The sequence below is a fragment of the Coturnix japonica genome, chromosome 6 (genome assembly GCF_001577835.2).
Source record: "Coturnix japonica isolate 7356 chromosome 6, Coturnix japonica 2.1, whole genome shotgun sequence".
NCBI classification, from domain to species: Eukaryota; Metazoa; Chordata; class Aves; order Galliformes; family Phasianidae; genus Coturnix; species Coturnix japonica.
The window spans coordinates 6,314,771-6,331,705 of NC_029521.1; the positions used below are offsets into that span (position 1 = coordinate 6,314,771).

The 16,935-nt window shown below is 39.4% G+C and overlaps 1 protein-coding gene across 1 annotated transcript in view; it reads right to left on the reverse strand.

The window, feature by feature from the left end:
* ANK3 (ankyrin 3) overlaps positions 1-16,935 on the reverse strand; it is a 192,715-nt gene that overhangs the window by 128,037 nt on the left and 47,743 nt on the right. The window contains exons 2-5 of the mRNA XM_015866239.2: positions 9,508-9,609; positions 8,929-9,027; positions 8,448-8,546; positions 3,230-3,328 (exon numbers count right to left, since the gene is read on the reverse strand). Of these exons, the coding sequence (XP_015721725.1) occupies positions 3,230-3,328; positions 8,448-8,546; positions 8,929-9,027; positions 9,508-9,609 (399 nt within the window). The remainder of the gene's footprint in view (positions 1-3,229; positions 3,329-8,447; positions 8,547-8,928; positions 9,028-9,507; positions 9,610-16,935) is intronic.

The window sequence follows — 16,935 nt, forward strand, 5'->3', positions numbered from 1 at the left end:
CCAAAGCTACCAGTTAAAACATACATTTCCATTTTATTATTAAATTTCATCTCAACTCTCATATATTTAAATTTGGATTTTAAATAATATCTGCATATATTTAAACAATAATTATCAATAACACAGTAATATCTGAACAAGAAGGCACATTCTCCCAATATAGCAATTGCTTTACTACAACTCCAAAGTATAGAAGTGATATATAATCCTCTTATGAACACAAGTGATTTCCTTTCAGACCAGTAAATGGCAAACCAAACAAATGTGGGAGAAGATCTGAAAAATAGAAGACTTTTGTTTAACAGATTTTAGAGTGCATTCTTCAAACATGGGAAAAGTACAGTCTGAGATGTTTTTATAATTATATTTTTGTGGATTTTTAGAAGACATTATTTGGAATCGCTTTTATCCAATAGAAAACCCAAAATTATTCAAAAATCGTAATGCAAATTATACTACATAAGGTATTTATTTGGTTATTCCTTCTAACACTTGATCTGTACATTCAGAGCTTTTATTACTAGATCTCGTTACAGGGTGGTATGTATTGAACACATTGTATTATTTTCTAACTGCTTCTGCCATGATCAAACTGTATGTTTGTGTAAGTGTGAAACAGCAGCACAGCAACAACACAGAAGTATGTCAATCCCTACAATGCCAGAAGTGCAGAGTTCAAATATGAACATTTTAGCTTTTGTAGGTAGAAATACTGTTTTCAGTAAGGAATCTCTTCTTTGCCTCCCAAAACAAAGAGAACCTAATCATAAGAGAACAAAGGGAAGAAAAGAAAGACAGAAAGACAGCATTTTTCTCAAAAAACTGAGGGTAAGTTAGAAGAAAACTCACTGAAATTCCTTTGTTCCTAATAAGTTGTTTATTTAAGGAGGTGCTGGTTGTTGTTTATTTTCTCTTTGTTGCTGAATGATTTATTTATTTAAACTCACTGATCCCAGCCTTCCACTTGGCATGATGCTCACCCTTCTGTAGAGGTGGGGCACGGCTCTGGGCTGTGGTCCCAGGGATGTTCCAGCAGGCAGGGACACAGTATGAAAAATGCTTTGCAGCTTTACAGGCCAAGACTGCCACAGATATCCCCACCAGAGGGCTCTGACAATATAGCTACACGGTACCTGCAGAAATGGAGGCCTGGAGGAACCTTGAGAGAAATAGCACACACATAGCGACCAGGAGATATTTGCTTCCCTCTCTATGCAGCCAATGGCAGTGGCACTGTCAGCTGCTTTTCAGAGACAAGTGACTTAACTATCACCAGCATCTCTCCTCAACAGACTTTCTCTTCTGGTAAAAATGCTGCTAAAAAGAAGGAAAAAAAAAAAATCCTAGGACTACATTTTCCCCTTTTCCTAGGGAAAAGTGAGTGGACAAATGGAAGCACTTCATTTCAACACCAAAATAGCTGCTATATCCTATACTCCAGTTTCCCAACTCTGATGAGGACCGCCCACAGATTCAGTTTGTGCAGAGATCACTGTACCACAGCCAAGAAACTGCGACCAAGAATATTAGCAATGACAAGAACGCATTTCCACCACGTGCTATCTGAAATTACCGGCCCACAAAAAGCAATTGCAAGTATCTTGATGTCAGTAGTATAATTAGCAACTACACTTTAAAGCATAAAGCAAATCCCACTCTAGGGAAAAAAAAACCAAAACCAAACACCACAAAAAACTAAGAATGATTTAAAGACAGCATGTGGATCTACTTTTTTTATATATATATTAAAACACCTCTGCTGAAGAGCTATATTAATAAATAATTGGTTAATAGTAACTATCTAATAACAAAGACTTTCAAAATTACATTTTCAAATAAAAATTTTAACCAAGAGAAAAAAAAACACCCAAGCAATTATCACAAACAAGGCAATAAATGCAACGTTGTTTTGTAGTCCGAATCTTCAGAGGAATTACACATGGATATGAGGTTGAGTTGGACAAAGCTCAGCCTAAGCCGACATAAAAAGGTCAGGAGGAAAAGCGTAGAAGAATCCAAGCCAAGTACTTGTGCACAATTCTACGTAATTCTATTTAAAGAAAATCAGACTGGCACGGATATTTTTAAAAGTCTAAAACAACTTCATGTTTCTGGGCATCCCATGACATCCTTGTTTTCAATACAAAATAATATTCCAACAGCTATGCTATTGAACTGATGTTCTAGATTAAAAATATTTCATTTTGTTACCTCTGAGCATTTTCAGAAGGTACCTTCCGGGGCACAACTCCTGTTGTAAGCATTGTAAGTCATTTTGAGAACTTTTGATCCGCAATTTTTACAATACTGTCATCAAAAGAGAAGATTCCCTACATGCATCACTAAGCAGTGACGTTACAATGTACAGTGATGCAATGAAGTAATTTTGCTTCCTGCATCTTGCAAAAAAAAAAAAAAAAAGCAACTTTCTCAAGCATTATTGGTTCTGTGGAACCAGTTCAGATGAAGCAGCCAAGTTCCTAAAAAAGTTATAGAGAGAAAATACTTTTTTTTTTCCCTTTAAACAGATGGAATGAAGTACTACTGAAATGCTTTTTTAAGACTATTTTTAGGACTATTAACATGTCTGCTATTCTTATAATCACTTTCTCCAAGTTTCCTCACTGAGTTATAATTACTTTTTTAAACTAGAAATAAAAACTGTTGTTCGAGAACCATCACAGAACATTTTCAAGGATGGATCTTCCATCATTCTGTCAGCTTGCAATTATCACTGCAAGACCAGACAGAATAATTGCATGCTGCAGAGAGGGTATCAACTTAGCAATAAACGCAGCTCAGAAAGTACTCCAAGCACTTAGCAGCCCTGGGTTTTCCCTGATATCCCAGAGCTGGTTCCGCAATATAAACTGTTCTTGCTTTATGGTTGCTCTCTATATTAGTCAGTACTTTTAATGAAAGCAGAATTTTCGTATCATGCACACAGCTTCTCTGAGCACTTAACCTGAAAGATTACCTGTAATGACTAAGAACAGATCTATTTTTAGAACTGTTTCTAGTTAAAGTCATGTTTAAAAAAAAATTTTAGAAATTGCAAGTGGTTTAAATTGCTGAAAAGTCAATAACTCAATATTCATTAGCACATTTCACAGAGAGTTTTTCTGCTCTTTAATTTTGTACTTGAAAGACAAGCTTGGTGTAAGCTAGCAAGGGTTACTACTTGAGTGCATTATATCTTTTACGTGAACTCAAGAACTCAAACATTTACCTCTGTGGCAAGGCTCTGACTGGCACCATTATCAAGAAGAAACTTCACAACCTCCAGGTGGTTTTCTTGGGCTGCCATATACAGGGGAGTGAAACCATTCTGAAACAGGAAAAACAGGAGTGTAAACACTTCACAAACTTTTTATACATAGCAAAGATCTGTCAAACTTGGGAAGATTAGCAGGAAAACAAACAAACTACATGCTCACATACTAGTCAGTGACATGATCACCCTTGATTGAACGGAAGATAGGAAAAGGAAAATTACTTCAAAAGACACAGTAGAATCTTTCAGTTAATCATAAAGTTATTACAGACAGGCAAGGAAAGCTCCTTTTATATCTATCACAGAACTGTAGGGGCTGGAAGGGATCTCTAGAGATCATGGAGTGCAAGCCCCTTGCCAAAGCAGGCTCCCCACAGCAGGTTGCACAGGTAGGCATCCAGGCAGGTCTTGAATATCTCCAGAGAAGGAGAATCCACAACCTCTCTGGGCAGCCTGTTCCAGTGCTCCATCACCCTTACCATGAAGAAGTTCCTAGGCACTTTCTCCTCCCCACCGGGGGGAGGCCCAGGTTCAAGTGGCGCAAGTGGTAGAAGTGCCGCTCTGCTACACAGGAGGCTCAAATCCCGGGGGTTGGACTCAATGATCTCTAAGGTCCCTTCCATCCCGCACGAGACTGTGATACTGTGATTTGCATGGAACTTCCTATGCTCCAGTTTACGGACATTTCCCCTTGTCCTGTCCCCACAGACTGCTGAAAAGAGGTTGGCCATGTCCCTTTGACTCCCACACTTAAGGTATTTACAAACATTAATCAGATTCCCCCCGCCTCAGTCCTCTTTCCTCAAGGCTGAAAACTTGAAAAAAAGGCTTCTACTGTGAAGTCAAACTAAAAGTCAGTTTGAGCAAACCATTTGGTAGAGAAAAGCTCTGATTCCTGATAAATGTAACTGCAGCTCAAAATACAAAACAGAACAAGCAAATACAATGCACATCTATAGAAACAGCAAGGTCGATGACTCTTAAGAATAATTTTTTCTCTTCTCTCCATTACCTTTCACTTCTCATTCACTTGCACCTCCTATTTATGGCTTGTATCTCCTCAAAGAGCTGCCTGTAGAACACAGCCTGCTTGTGGTCACTGAGCTACTTCATATTTCTGGCATCAGGAGATCTCGGGATGACTGGTTCTCAGCAGTTCGAGACAAAGGTTTATCAGTGTTTCTGACCACATTAAAACATTTCTCAAATTATGCTCAAGTGAGTGATTTCAATCAATGCCATACTAGTAATATAGGCTGAAAGGATTAACTCATTCTCTGGCAAGCGCATTCCACTTACAGTCAATGCTTTTATCTTTGCCTTAACTCCACACAGGCATTTCAGGAATTGGATTTCCAGGGTTTAATTTTTCTCTACAGTCCTGTGAATTGCAGAGCTTTGGCATAACTCACAAGACCAAAACAGCAAAATGAAATCATGATACTTGTACTGGTTTCAAAGTACTTGAAGACGAATTCAAATAGTTGCTGCTTTGCACCTGAAATTGCTCAGCTTTCATATAGCACTGTATATTCCTCAGTGCAACAGTCAGGAACCAGAGGATAAATTCACTTTACAGTAACAACATGCATCACGCGTATAAAATTTACTAAACAGTTTGGTAGAGGTGAAACAACCAAATGAACCAGCAATAAAAACAACCAATTCCTTTGTTCTGTGATTTATGATATATTTTTTGTCTTCATGCTCCAGCATTATCCTTTTTGCCAGCTGCAATGGCACCAAGCAGCTCTTTTCTTCATATGTTCCCTCCTAAGACCCCCAAGGCTCGCCTGGCTATACAGCACTCACACTGTAGAAAATGAAGTTTAGCACGTCATTCACACCACAACTTAGTGTTTCTTGTTCAAACCCTGAAGTCGTGCTGTCATACAGCTAAGACAGGAAAAGTCTGAGCTTGAGTGGCATGAATAAAGAAGAGCCAGCAGAAACCCAGGAGCGTATTTCAACATTTCTAGAGATTGCACTTCTTCGTAACTAGGCCCACATCAAGTAGTCCTATTGCAAAAACAAGACAGAAGCTTAGTGTTGTCCTGAACATGAAAAACAACCACAGACAGCTTCTGGGCTTGCTGTCAATGAAGCAACTCCAATGGCAAAAAAACAAAACCAATTCTTGTGTGCTGCATTTCATAAACATTTCATTCCATTCTGCAAGAGCCAACAAAGTAAACAGAATAGAACAGGAGGTAAGGGCTAGTTAAAAATAACAGGTATAACAGAAGAGGCATTCCATCAGGTTTCAACAATGAGAAGGTCAGGAAGTGTGTGCATGTGACTGGGTTTAGTTGAGTCTGTGTCAGCACCCTCAGGGCTGCAACATGGTTAGAGCAGACATTTCAGCACGGCAGAAGGAACTGGGGAGTAACTCAGCAGTGCAGCTACAGAGGACACTGACCTAGCTGCAGGAAACCAAACAACCAGAGATGGGCTGAGACAACTCTGGCCATATAGTTGCATCATTTGCATCAAGACATTAACATTCTGAATGCCGGTGTGATGAAGAGAAATTATAGTCTAAGACTTGCAGCAGTGAATGATGGCTAAGTTATATCAGCCACGGTGAAAATGGCTAAGACACATTTGATTGTCACAGCAATGGGGCAGTGTTGTATGGAACACATCCAACCAGGATGCACAGGAGAGTGTTGGTGACCCAGGGCCAAGCATGTGGACTTCACTGGCAGCAGAGGCAAACAGGAGCTCAGAAAAAATGACAGTTGGAGAGGAAATGGCATGTGGATGCTTGATCCAAGAGGAACTTTACAATCAGGAAGACACCGAGCAGCTGTGAAGCCACATGTTTACAAGGATCACACAGGCTGCAGGGTCTGTTGCTGTTCCGGTATTTGGGTAATTTGGTCTCAATTCAGTAAAGCACGCTACAAGCGTGAAGCGTATGCTGAAGTTCTACCAGAGGCAAAGCAATATGTCACTGCTCTCACCAGAAATGAGACCTAACAGTTTAGCTACTGCACAGTTAAAGTTTGGCTTCATGGTAAAAGAAACAAACAAACAAACACACCATAAAGTGCTCTATGAGGTATCTAATATGTCACATTACAGATAATTTTTATAGTGAATAGCAGAGTCTGGTATTTTTCCCTATAGTTCCATGGAACACTCAATGCCTATTTACTAACTCCACTGAAAATTAAGATTAATTTTCTTTAGTTTTAAACATTTGCATTTAGAAAACAAGCAGGAAATACTTCAATACTTCCTGATCATTAGTTTCAGGAAATTATTAATAGGTGACATTTCTCAGAACCAATTATTATGAGTATCCAGAGGCAGAGCAGAACCCTTTTTCCTGTGCTAAAGTTATTGTAGGGTATTCGTAATCTTTTCCCCCATGCTCTGCTTTTCCATTTCAATCAAATAAGAAGTAGAAATTGACAAGAAAGCTCATATGCTGTAAGAGGTACAAAATTTATACTCTTTTAATTTTTTTTTTTAATATTATTTTCCAGAAGCACAAGAAGGTTAAAGATTTAACCTTCCTAATGCTAGTGTTTTGAGCAGGGTTGAGCTGTTGTCTTCAAGGGAGGAGGAAATGAAGCCAAAGTGACATAAAACAGGGTATTAGAGCAAACAAAGAAACAAAACTTCTTCAGGTGGTCTGTCTGTGTGGGTATGTAAAAACCAGCAGAATGTTATTACAAGCTTTACAACAGCTTAAGTTATGCTCAGAGCCACAAACAAAACTGGTCCAGGGGTAGTTAACAGGGAGCTCCGGGGACCACAGGGCCTCCTCAGGAAGACCGATCCCAGGTGCAATGTCACAATCAGGTATTGGTGTAGAGTGGCCAATATACATCAGTAGTCAAATGGCAAAGAAAATCTACTATTCTCACGTTAGCAAAATTAGGGTAACGTGTGGCAAAACCTTAGGGTATACAGACAGTGCAGTTATATAAGGTGTTTACAATCTCAGATTATTTTTAGTTTCAGGGCTGAATACATAAGTTCTAAATCACAATCAGAAAAGATCCTTTTCTCCAACAGTAAAACCACTGGAAATGTTTCTGCTTAGAAATTTTTAATTGAAACTATTATTGCTATTTTTCTCCTTACGTTCAAACTCTGTAGTGCCTTGAACTAAATACTAGCATACCTAGCTAGTATAAAAGAGTGAGAAAGTTGAAACAATGTCTCATTTGACCAAGCAAAAGAACATGAAATATAGTTTGCAAGTACCTAATATTCCTGAAAGAGATTCTCTTAAATATTTTGTTCATGTTGAAAGACCATTTTAAAATGTTTATTTAAAACGTTCATCTTTATAAATTATTTTTAAATGAGGCTTCCTAGGTTTCCTTTTCTTCCCAAACATCATCCATCATGTCCAAACCCTCATCGTATGGAAGAAAAGCAATACTGGGCCAGACGACAATACCACCTCCTAATCTGATCTTTATCTGACACTCACCCATGAACAGGACAGGACCCCAGGAACACCTGTGAACATGGCCACCTCTCGCTTCTAACAGTCAATGGTTATATACTTTTTAAGCCAGAGTGTTTTTCTTTCTGCTTCTTTTAACACCGTTTCTCCTTATTTCAAATTTCCTATGATTTATCTAAATGTCCCTTCAAAGGACTTCACCAAATTTAAAAGCTCTGCATATGCTGCTCCTATCTATTCATACAAGGAAAGGGGAAGGTCTCAATTAAGCCTTAGACACTAAACCATGTGAAACAAGATCTCTGTCATTTCAAAAAGTTCTCTCCCACTCTCTGGTTTTATCAGTACCTCTTCTGTCCCTGTAACAATTAGCAACTCATAGGACACACTGGAGGCCAGTTCCAAAGCTGAAGGGTAAATGCTTTGCTGTGCTACATGTTAAAGAACCATACAACTATATTCCAAACAGCCCTGGATTTGGCTCTGCTTTCTTCAACCCCAGGGGGGTGTGTATGCATGGCTCCTGGACAGCTTAAAACAGAGATGTTACTTCTAAGCTTTTTCTACTGGTGAATGAGGTGTTCAATTCAGAGTTAATACTGACTTTATCACACCTAATTTTCAAGGGCCAGCATGAACACTATGAATCTACCAAACAAACCTACTAACAGCAGAAAGGATGAAAGATTTTTATCATCAGCAGTGTTCTTCAAAGTCCCAAATGAGAAATTAATATTACTTTACCTGAGACTGTGCATTGACATTGGCCCGATTCGTAACCAATACTTTGACAACTTCCGCTTGCCCAGCGAGGGATGCTATGTGCAATGCTGTGTTTCCTTTCTGAAATAAGAACCAGCAATATTTGAGTACAGTACAAAACTTGACCTTGAATACACGACAGTATTATCAAGAACACTGTTTGCTTTAAAATGCAGTATTTCCTGAGATTAAATATTCTTATTGATTACTTCTAATGAGTAAGTCTAGAAAACACAAAAAGCAACCAACACAGAAATCTCCAGTTTGTCGAGTTAATCACATCCCTAGTACTCTCAGGCATTCACTACAATCCAGCAGGTTCCTACTGCCAATACTTGAGACCACTTGACTAGTGGAAAATAAGTAGTTATTGCTGCAGTAATGTCTGCAATCAGTTGGCTGACACCTTACATCCAAGGCATCAGTGTGATGAGAAGAGAACAATCAGGTGGGTTTGACTGACCTTTGTCGCTGCATCCACACTGGCACCTCGCTGTATCAGTTCAGAGACAACTTCTACGTGCCCTTCTTTGGAAGCAAGATGGAGTGCATTCAAACCATTCTGATTTTAAAAAAAGCAAAAGAAAGAAAAACAGAAAACAAAGAAATGCAACTTAAAAGATTGGCATAGCTTTTCCACTGTAGCAAATTACACATCAGGAGCTGAAAAATTTCATCCCAGTGAGAGGACTGCTTCCAAAAATTATTCTTATGTGAACCTTATAACAAACAAATCGCAAGAAAAGAGTACAAACTGAGTTATGATATAATAGACTCTGGGGTCTCAAGTTCTATGTGCTGCCCAAGACATAATACAACACAAATGGAATGAAAGATAGTGTTAAATAGCATAACGTTCTCCAAGTGGAATTGGAATGATGTGTTGGTAAGGGGTAAATGTTTGAATTCGGTAAGATATGCAAACATGACTCATCTGAAACCAAACACATTATTGCTGACATGAAGTACAAATGTATACTCATATTCAAGAAAGAAGGAGAGAGGTATTTATCCAGAAAATTTGATCAGAATATTTTTCAACCTGATTAGAAATGTTGATGTCCACTCCACTTTTTAAGTAGTCAAGAGCCTTTTCCAAGTTGCCAGCTCGAGCAGCTCTCAAGTAACTTGCATTTGTGTCGGACTAGAAGAAAGAAGAAAAAATCTGTTAAAAAACACAGCACTATATAAAAAAATATTCTCTTGACAAAGTTGTTACTAATGATACAGTGTATTATGCATACATTTACCTGGATGAGAGCAGATCTCAAAACGCCTGATCAAGTATGGGTCAAACCCTGCCCTCCTTGCTTGAGATCAAACTCCCACTGGTGAAAGGAAGCTGTCCTCTTGACAAGGCAGCACAACATGGACTTCACAAATACATGTCCGTTATGCAGCAGTGACCAACATGCAAGGCTAGTAACCGAAGATACATCTGGTAACCAGCCAAACATGGAAAGGCATAGGACAGGACTCCAAGGAAACCATCCCACTCTTTCCAAGAGAGCCACATCATGTTCAAAGTCAAAATGAACAGACTGGACTGCTACTGCAAGATCTCACATGATAGACTAAAAAGCAGAATACTCTGTGATGAAGGACTGGACTACTTGAACGAAAAACTTAATTCTACAAGTGAAGGCACTTTACAATGATTACTTTGTTTTCCCCATTCTCCCTGACTTTATGGCACATTTTATTTACAGTATTTGCCCATATTTCAGTGCTCAGAAATCCCTAGGCACAACACCATTATTTCTTCACAGAATTTTAATTATTTCTCAGATCTTCCTTTAAAGATAGTCTTTCAAATTTTCTTTCTTATGACTTTAGCTTGAATATCAGTATGGCAGAAAGGATGGTTAAGACATGAAAGATCTCTGAAAGCAATTCCCACCCCTCAGAGAGTTTTAACAAGTTATGCAAATACCCACCAAGGATGATAATGCTGATCCTGCCTTGGAGCAAGTGGAATGAACTGGGTTAGCTTTCAAGAGGGACAAATCTTTGATTTTATCTGTACCACAGCTTCCCCTGCCATTCTGGGAAGTCAACACATGTTTTTGTGTCCTCTTCTCCAGGAACTGTCACAGTTTTTCCTCAGTATAATTTCATGGAAGGCTTACATCACTATGGCTTTAAGTGTTTTAAGGCCCTTTAAGGTTCTAAAAGTGTGGTAATTATCTTTACAGGGAAAAAAATAAAAGCAGTAACAGTTGAGATAAATATAATACATTGTGGCCCCAATGCTCAGTTACCCATGCAGCCTAAACTCTCTATTTTCATCCTCACATCTTTTAGATTTGCTATAGACTTCTGTCAATTCAGCTGCTGCAAAACTGGATGTTCTGTTCAAGCACTCCAAACCCATTTGAAGTTACTTTTTTTTTTTGTATAGGATGAAGCAATCTTGGGCACAATGACAGCAAAATGGCAAGCTGCATGAAGATTGCTTTCCTCTTTGTAGTAGTACAAGATACAAGGCTATTTTCACTAATGCTTTCAGCAGAAGCAGCTCTCTCTCTCTAAGAGAGAATTATTACTTATGGACTCTTCATTGTCTTCTGTGTTTTGTGCACAGAGCATTACGCTTCCTGTGGTAAGTTACTGGTTTACAACCTTCTCTGCTCTAAATCATTATTTCCTAAGTACGCTATGCTGATCACTACAAATCAATTTCTATGATGTGGTTCCAACAAAACAGCCCTCCAACACCAGTTTTTAATTAGGCTCTATGAAAAGCAAGATGCTGCTACAAGCTGCACAGTCAGAACTGTAAAGACTATGGGGAAAAATAGCTGCCTGGAGAGAGGCAGGAAAACAATCTCATTGGGAAGATCATCTGAACTGTACAATGCAGATTATTACAGGAGACAGGTCATTTTCTCAGTGCTTAGCAACAGCAGCCACTGGGGTAAAAACCAGGTCAGCATTTTATCAGCATTACCAAAGGTATGAGGGAGGGCTTAATAGACTGGGAGCCTTTTTTGTCACAGCGTAATGGCATGTCTGTTTGGCACAGTCAGCAGGTGGACGATAATTAACATCAGCTGTTTACAGCTGCTTCTGAGTGGGGAAGGACACATCAGAGTGTCTTGCTTTGGAAAAATCAGTTCCAGCCAGTCATGCCTATTCACATGAGACAAGAAACACTGCTGATGCTCAGACACATCTGAACCTTTCTATCTGCTCAACAAAATACAGGGAGGGGGAGAGAAAGCAGAAAGAAGGAACCATAAATAGCTAATATTCATGTTAGCATCAAATGGCTGTTGCACTGTGCAGGACAGCTATGCCCGTGTCTTTTAAGGACTTCTGCTGTAAAGAAGAGTTAGGTTATACTCCCAGTGTGGAGACATAAAAATGTTTCAAATAAGCTTGCTCAGGTGCTGCTAAGCAATGCACAAATCTATTCCCAAAAGGTCTCAAACAAACAGAATGCCTCTTTTTGCCAATCACCACTCAAAACATTATTTTTTGCTCAAATTACCCAGCAACACAAGTGCCACCAGCAGCCAGGTCCCCCAGGAGGCAGGAGAGAAGGCCAGGGACACAGAGCTGTGACCAGAAGCAGCCTGGGCTCTTGCCACCCAGTGCCTTTCTGCAGGAGGGCAGCAGAAGGGAAACGCAGCACAGGCATGCAGCGAGAACTTGGGAGCATCCAGAGAAACTGTCCCCTGCAACATGCTGGGAACAACCCAAACTCACCTATACCTCAGCCTGTCTAAGGAGGCACTCCCAGCTTCTGCTCTAATGGTTTCCAGTTACTTGAACGTTATGTGAACTTGTGAACGAGATGCCTTAGCAGCCAGCTGTAATACATCCCTATGGGCCAAAAAAGGGAAACCTGACCTTAGCTAAAGCCCCCAAGTCCTCAGGCTGGGGAAAAATTCACCTTTTCTAGGCCACCAAACATAGAAATATGGATATTTTCACAGACTGGACAACATAATAGAGTAAGAGCAAAAGTTCAGTCAGGCTTCTGGGATTCTCTCCATCCATTATGATCTTTGCCATAAGCAGAAACAAGCTATAACATCAGAACGAAAAGTGAGCCAGCATTCTTGAAAACCTAAATCAATTCCAGCCTCTCTAAAAGCAGCATTGTTAGCTTCCCGTTTCCCTATGACTAAGGCATTATTTTAGGACAGTCTCACAAGTTTTCTCTACCCTGCAAAATGACCAGAATACTCTTGTTTTAAAGGAGTCTCATTTCCAAAAACCAGAAGAACCAACAAACCATAACCAATTTGGAATACAGGGGACAGTCACCTCCCCTCCAAATCAGGTAAGCAAATAAACAAAAACAGTTTTAACAAAACGGTTCGGTGACTGCAATCAACATCTCATGGGGACGGTCTCCAGAGCAATCTCTTGCAGAAGACAAAATGATTTCGCATTCCAGAGTACAATAATAAGGTTTAAGTTCCTAATCTGCTCCAAGACTTGGGACTTCTAAGTGGTATCTACTGTTGATTGCAAACAGGAGAAATGCATTTTATAGCTTACTTCTCAGTATTAGGTTCCAAGATCTTTCAACCAAGCCACGCTCAGAAAAGTTTCAAGTAAAACCAGATGCAAGAAGAACACAGTCAGCTACAACTGACATTCTTTTCATTGTAGAATCCAGTGCAAATCAATCAAATCTCATCCTTCTCCAAACCCAGGGCAAACAAACCTGTCCTAGGGGGAACAGCAGTAGGAGGGGACTTGGGTCATCTAAATTCTGCTTACTTATTACAGCTCATCACAAATAATCACCAAGATTTCTAATGAAAAAAGACTTTTTTTTTTTTTTAAACACAAACTCTATTTCCAGTGTTATCTTAATAATGTTCTAATATTATCCTAATAACAATAATGCAAAGGGCACAAAAAACCAATTGATCAAGAACATCAAACCAGAACAGTTTTGGTTCTTTTCTGGGTCCCAAATTCTCTCAACTTTACATTTCCATTTAAAGCTTAAATTCAATTTTTAAAATTACCTTTTATTTTTCAAATACCACAATTAAGTGGAGAAGTGCCATTTACAATTGGCATTTTGTTTAAAACAAAGACTGATAGAGCCTGCAATTGCCACTGTACTGCATAGGCAGGAACAGCATCAGAGCTGAGGCTCAGATCGCTAAAGGATTTGAGAGTTCAAACAAGCCTAACAATAATGTCAGTAATTATTTATCTGGACTGCCATCATGCCTAGGAGCCTGAGTAAAAGACTGGTCAATTATCTGTTTTGTTTAAATGTACTAAATTAACACAGAAGAAAAACAAAAGAAAGGGTCTTAGGTTTTCAGCTCTCCCTCAGGACACACTTGCAGGTAAATGCTCCTTAGGGGGGTGGTCACTGCTCTAAACAGCCAACTCTGTCCCCACACTAAATGGCATCTGAAAGACAAGCCCCATTCGGGCATTGGGTCTATAGGACATTTCCTTAATGAACCTAAAAAAAAAAACCACAAGGCACCACTTCTTTTCTCTTTTTTTTTTTTCCATTTCCCATCTTAATTACTTAAATCTCAATATTCCTGAGAGAGGTATTCTGTATTTTAGCAATGTATTCTGATTCCCCCTCCCCACTTCCTTTTTGTAATCAATCCCTACATGAAATGAAGATGAGAATGAGCTTTTGATTCTACACTGTCTTGACAAATATCAAGAGAATAATAGACTTGGGACATACATCAAAACAGCCCAAACATCAGATGTTCTTGCACTCAACCACAAAGACTGCAGCCCTTCTTGCTGTGTATTTGACACAAGCTTTCTCCCCTAAGCCTTCCACAGCTCTCTGTTGCGTTCCCTTATGGATGCTGCCTTTTCAATCTTTAAACCCAGGCCTAAATTAAAATCACAATTCTTACAAGTGTTTTAATTTTTGGAGACATACACCTCAGAGATTGTGCACAGTGCTTTGTTCTGGAATTGCAGTCAGACAGTATTTAATAAATAGCGGATTAATGAGAGTACCAGCATTGGAAGATTTCTCCCCCCGCCTTATTTGTACTTCCCTGGAAGATAAAGGAACTAATTCTGCTTTTAAGAAATGCACAAATGCAGACTGGCTAATGAACAGAGCTTTTATGCAGTGCATATTTTTAATTCTCTGTATTCCCATTCCACATACCACAGTGTAAGAACTCAAATCTACAGCGCATACTGACAAACTAGCAGACTGCAGGCAGCCTTCAGCCCAGGGCAGGTTCCCCAGCCTGGAGCTCGCTGTAGCAGCTCTCATCCCAGAGCTGTCTCTGGACTGAGCTGAGGCTGGACAAGGCGTGCAGGCAGCAGCACTGTTTTACCCATCTCTTCTTTACCCTAGGGTCCTCTAGTCCTGGTGACATACAGCCTGAGACTATGCTCCTGTTCTGAAGAGTGTTGAAAACACTCATGTTAAAATGAAAGACTAAGTTTTACATCAGTTGGATATTACTTTAAGCTTCCGCTTCAAAATAGAAAATGTTGATGCTGACTCACGCTAGCTAATAAATATTCAGTATTTTTTTGCCAACAACTCCTGGAGAAATAAGAGGCTATTTATCACGAGTAAAGACAAAATTTGTTAGTAAATGTTACATCGACTGTCAGCCCAGGCTCAGGCTGGGCTTTTCCATGGGACTAGAGGACGTTCTTCCATGTAGTGGACCCCCACGAACATTATTTTCAACGTGCATAACCCCTCTGCCATACTGATGGTATTTTTATTACTGCTCATCTCTTTTCCCTTTGTGTTCTGCTTACAGTGGCTTCTTTTTCAGATTAAAAATCCAGTCTTTTTTTCCACGTTGAGAGCAGGGTTTTGTTTTTCACTCCATCTTTAATAGTAGCTGTTGTGAAGGGAAACCCCCAGTAGGTTCCCATTGTGCCAGAGCAGGGTGCATTCTGGCTTGAGTCCCAACTAAAAGATGCTAACCATGCCTAACATTTGTTGTGCGGGGAGGCAATGACCTCGTTTTAAGTGAGGAACTTACGTTACTTCCATTTGGAAACACGCTCAGTAAAACTAGTCCTGCAGCAGCATGAGATGACCTGAGAAAACAGATGATAACTACTTATTTTGATAAGAGTGGGTTTACTGAAACTGATAGATTTTGTCTTTGCTGCAAGGCCCAGCAAGGCCCTTAGTATGAATTATACACTGGAAACTGAAGGTCCACAGCATTTCTTAAGATTTTGTTCTCATGTTAATTTAGAATTTTCATCCAGGTAAATACGTTACACTCACTTGGAAAGGGATGAAATTTTGTTTCAATTAAATTGCACTGGCCAGCAATGACTGAACCAAGTGATGTAAACAGGCCATCTAATCTTCTATAGGAGATTCTTCACCCATTCTCCCTACTAACTCATAACTACATACGCATGAGAAAATTTCACTTGTATTTTCTTCAGCAGAAAGGAGGTTGGTTGGACTGGGTGATAAAACGCTGCTCTCTATGCAAACTGCTACAGCTTTATGTACCACACTGCCATACATGTTTTCTTTTGATAAGGACGTGACAGCCTGGGGCCAACTGCTATCTCCAGTTCTGCTTTTAATTATCCTTCAGAGAGATGCTCTTGGGATCCCAGCCCTAAACATAAGCACAGGGCAAGAGGAAACGCTTTTTTTCCTGCTGCCTGACAATTCAAAGGATACATCCTTTGGCTAAGAAAAGCTACCTTCTTTGAATCTGACTGCTGAATGAGAAATCAAGTCATTATTGTCAGAAACCAAACAAATCCCTCTACTTGTTTGCCCCATCGTGCAACTTAATCATCAGCTTTCTTTGATCATATTATCGTAATGCACATGATAAATTAGCCCGAATATTCTACTATATACTGTGTTCCTGTAACCAATCCTGTTCTAACTATAGAACTATGATAAGATTTTCATAAGTTTAAAAAACAATAATAAAAATACAAGTTTTTAGGCTGTGTGAAACCTGTTTTCTTGGTCAGACTACAATACCTCATTTCTGCCACAACTGTATCTGACTCCATAACCAATTGCACTTGCAACAACAAAGTTTCTACCGCTTCAATCTAACAAGCGTGTAGAGAGAATACATTTTTTTTACTCACAGTTGCACATATTTAAGTCCTAAGCAGAGCTTAAAAGGTGCATCTTAGATTCAGCTCCTACCTTCCAGAAATTTTCAATCAAAACATAAAAACATCCAAGAAAAATTAAGTCCCTTTCCCTGTTGGACCATAAGACAAAATCAGGCTGACACAAAGGTTTAGCATGCATCAATGTCAAGATCACTCGTAAAATCCTAGCTCTCTCTGCCAAATGCTAAATCTGTGCTCAGTTACCACTGGAAATGAGCCACCTGTGTTGGAGCAGATGACTGAAAAGGACCCAGACTTAGAGACATTTAGGTTGGTACAAACAAGGAAATTTTACACCTTACAGTGTAAAAGGTGTTCAGCACCACGTTTGACAGTACTTATAGTCCTAGACTGAGTGGTTTATATGTAA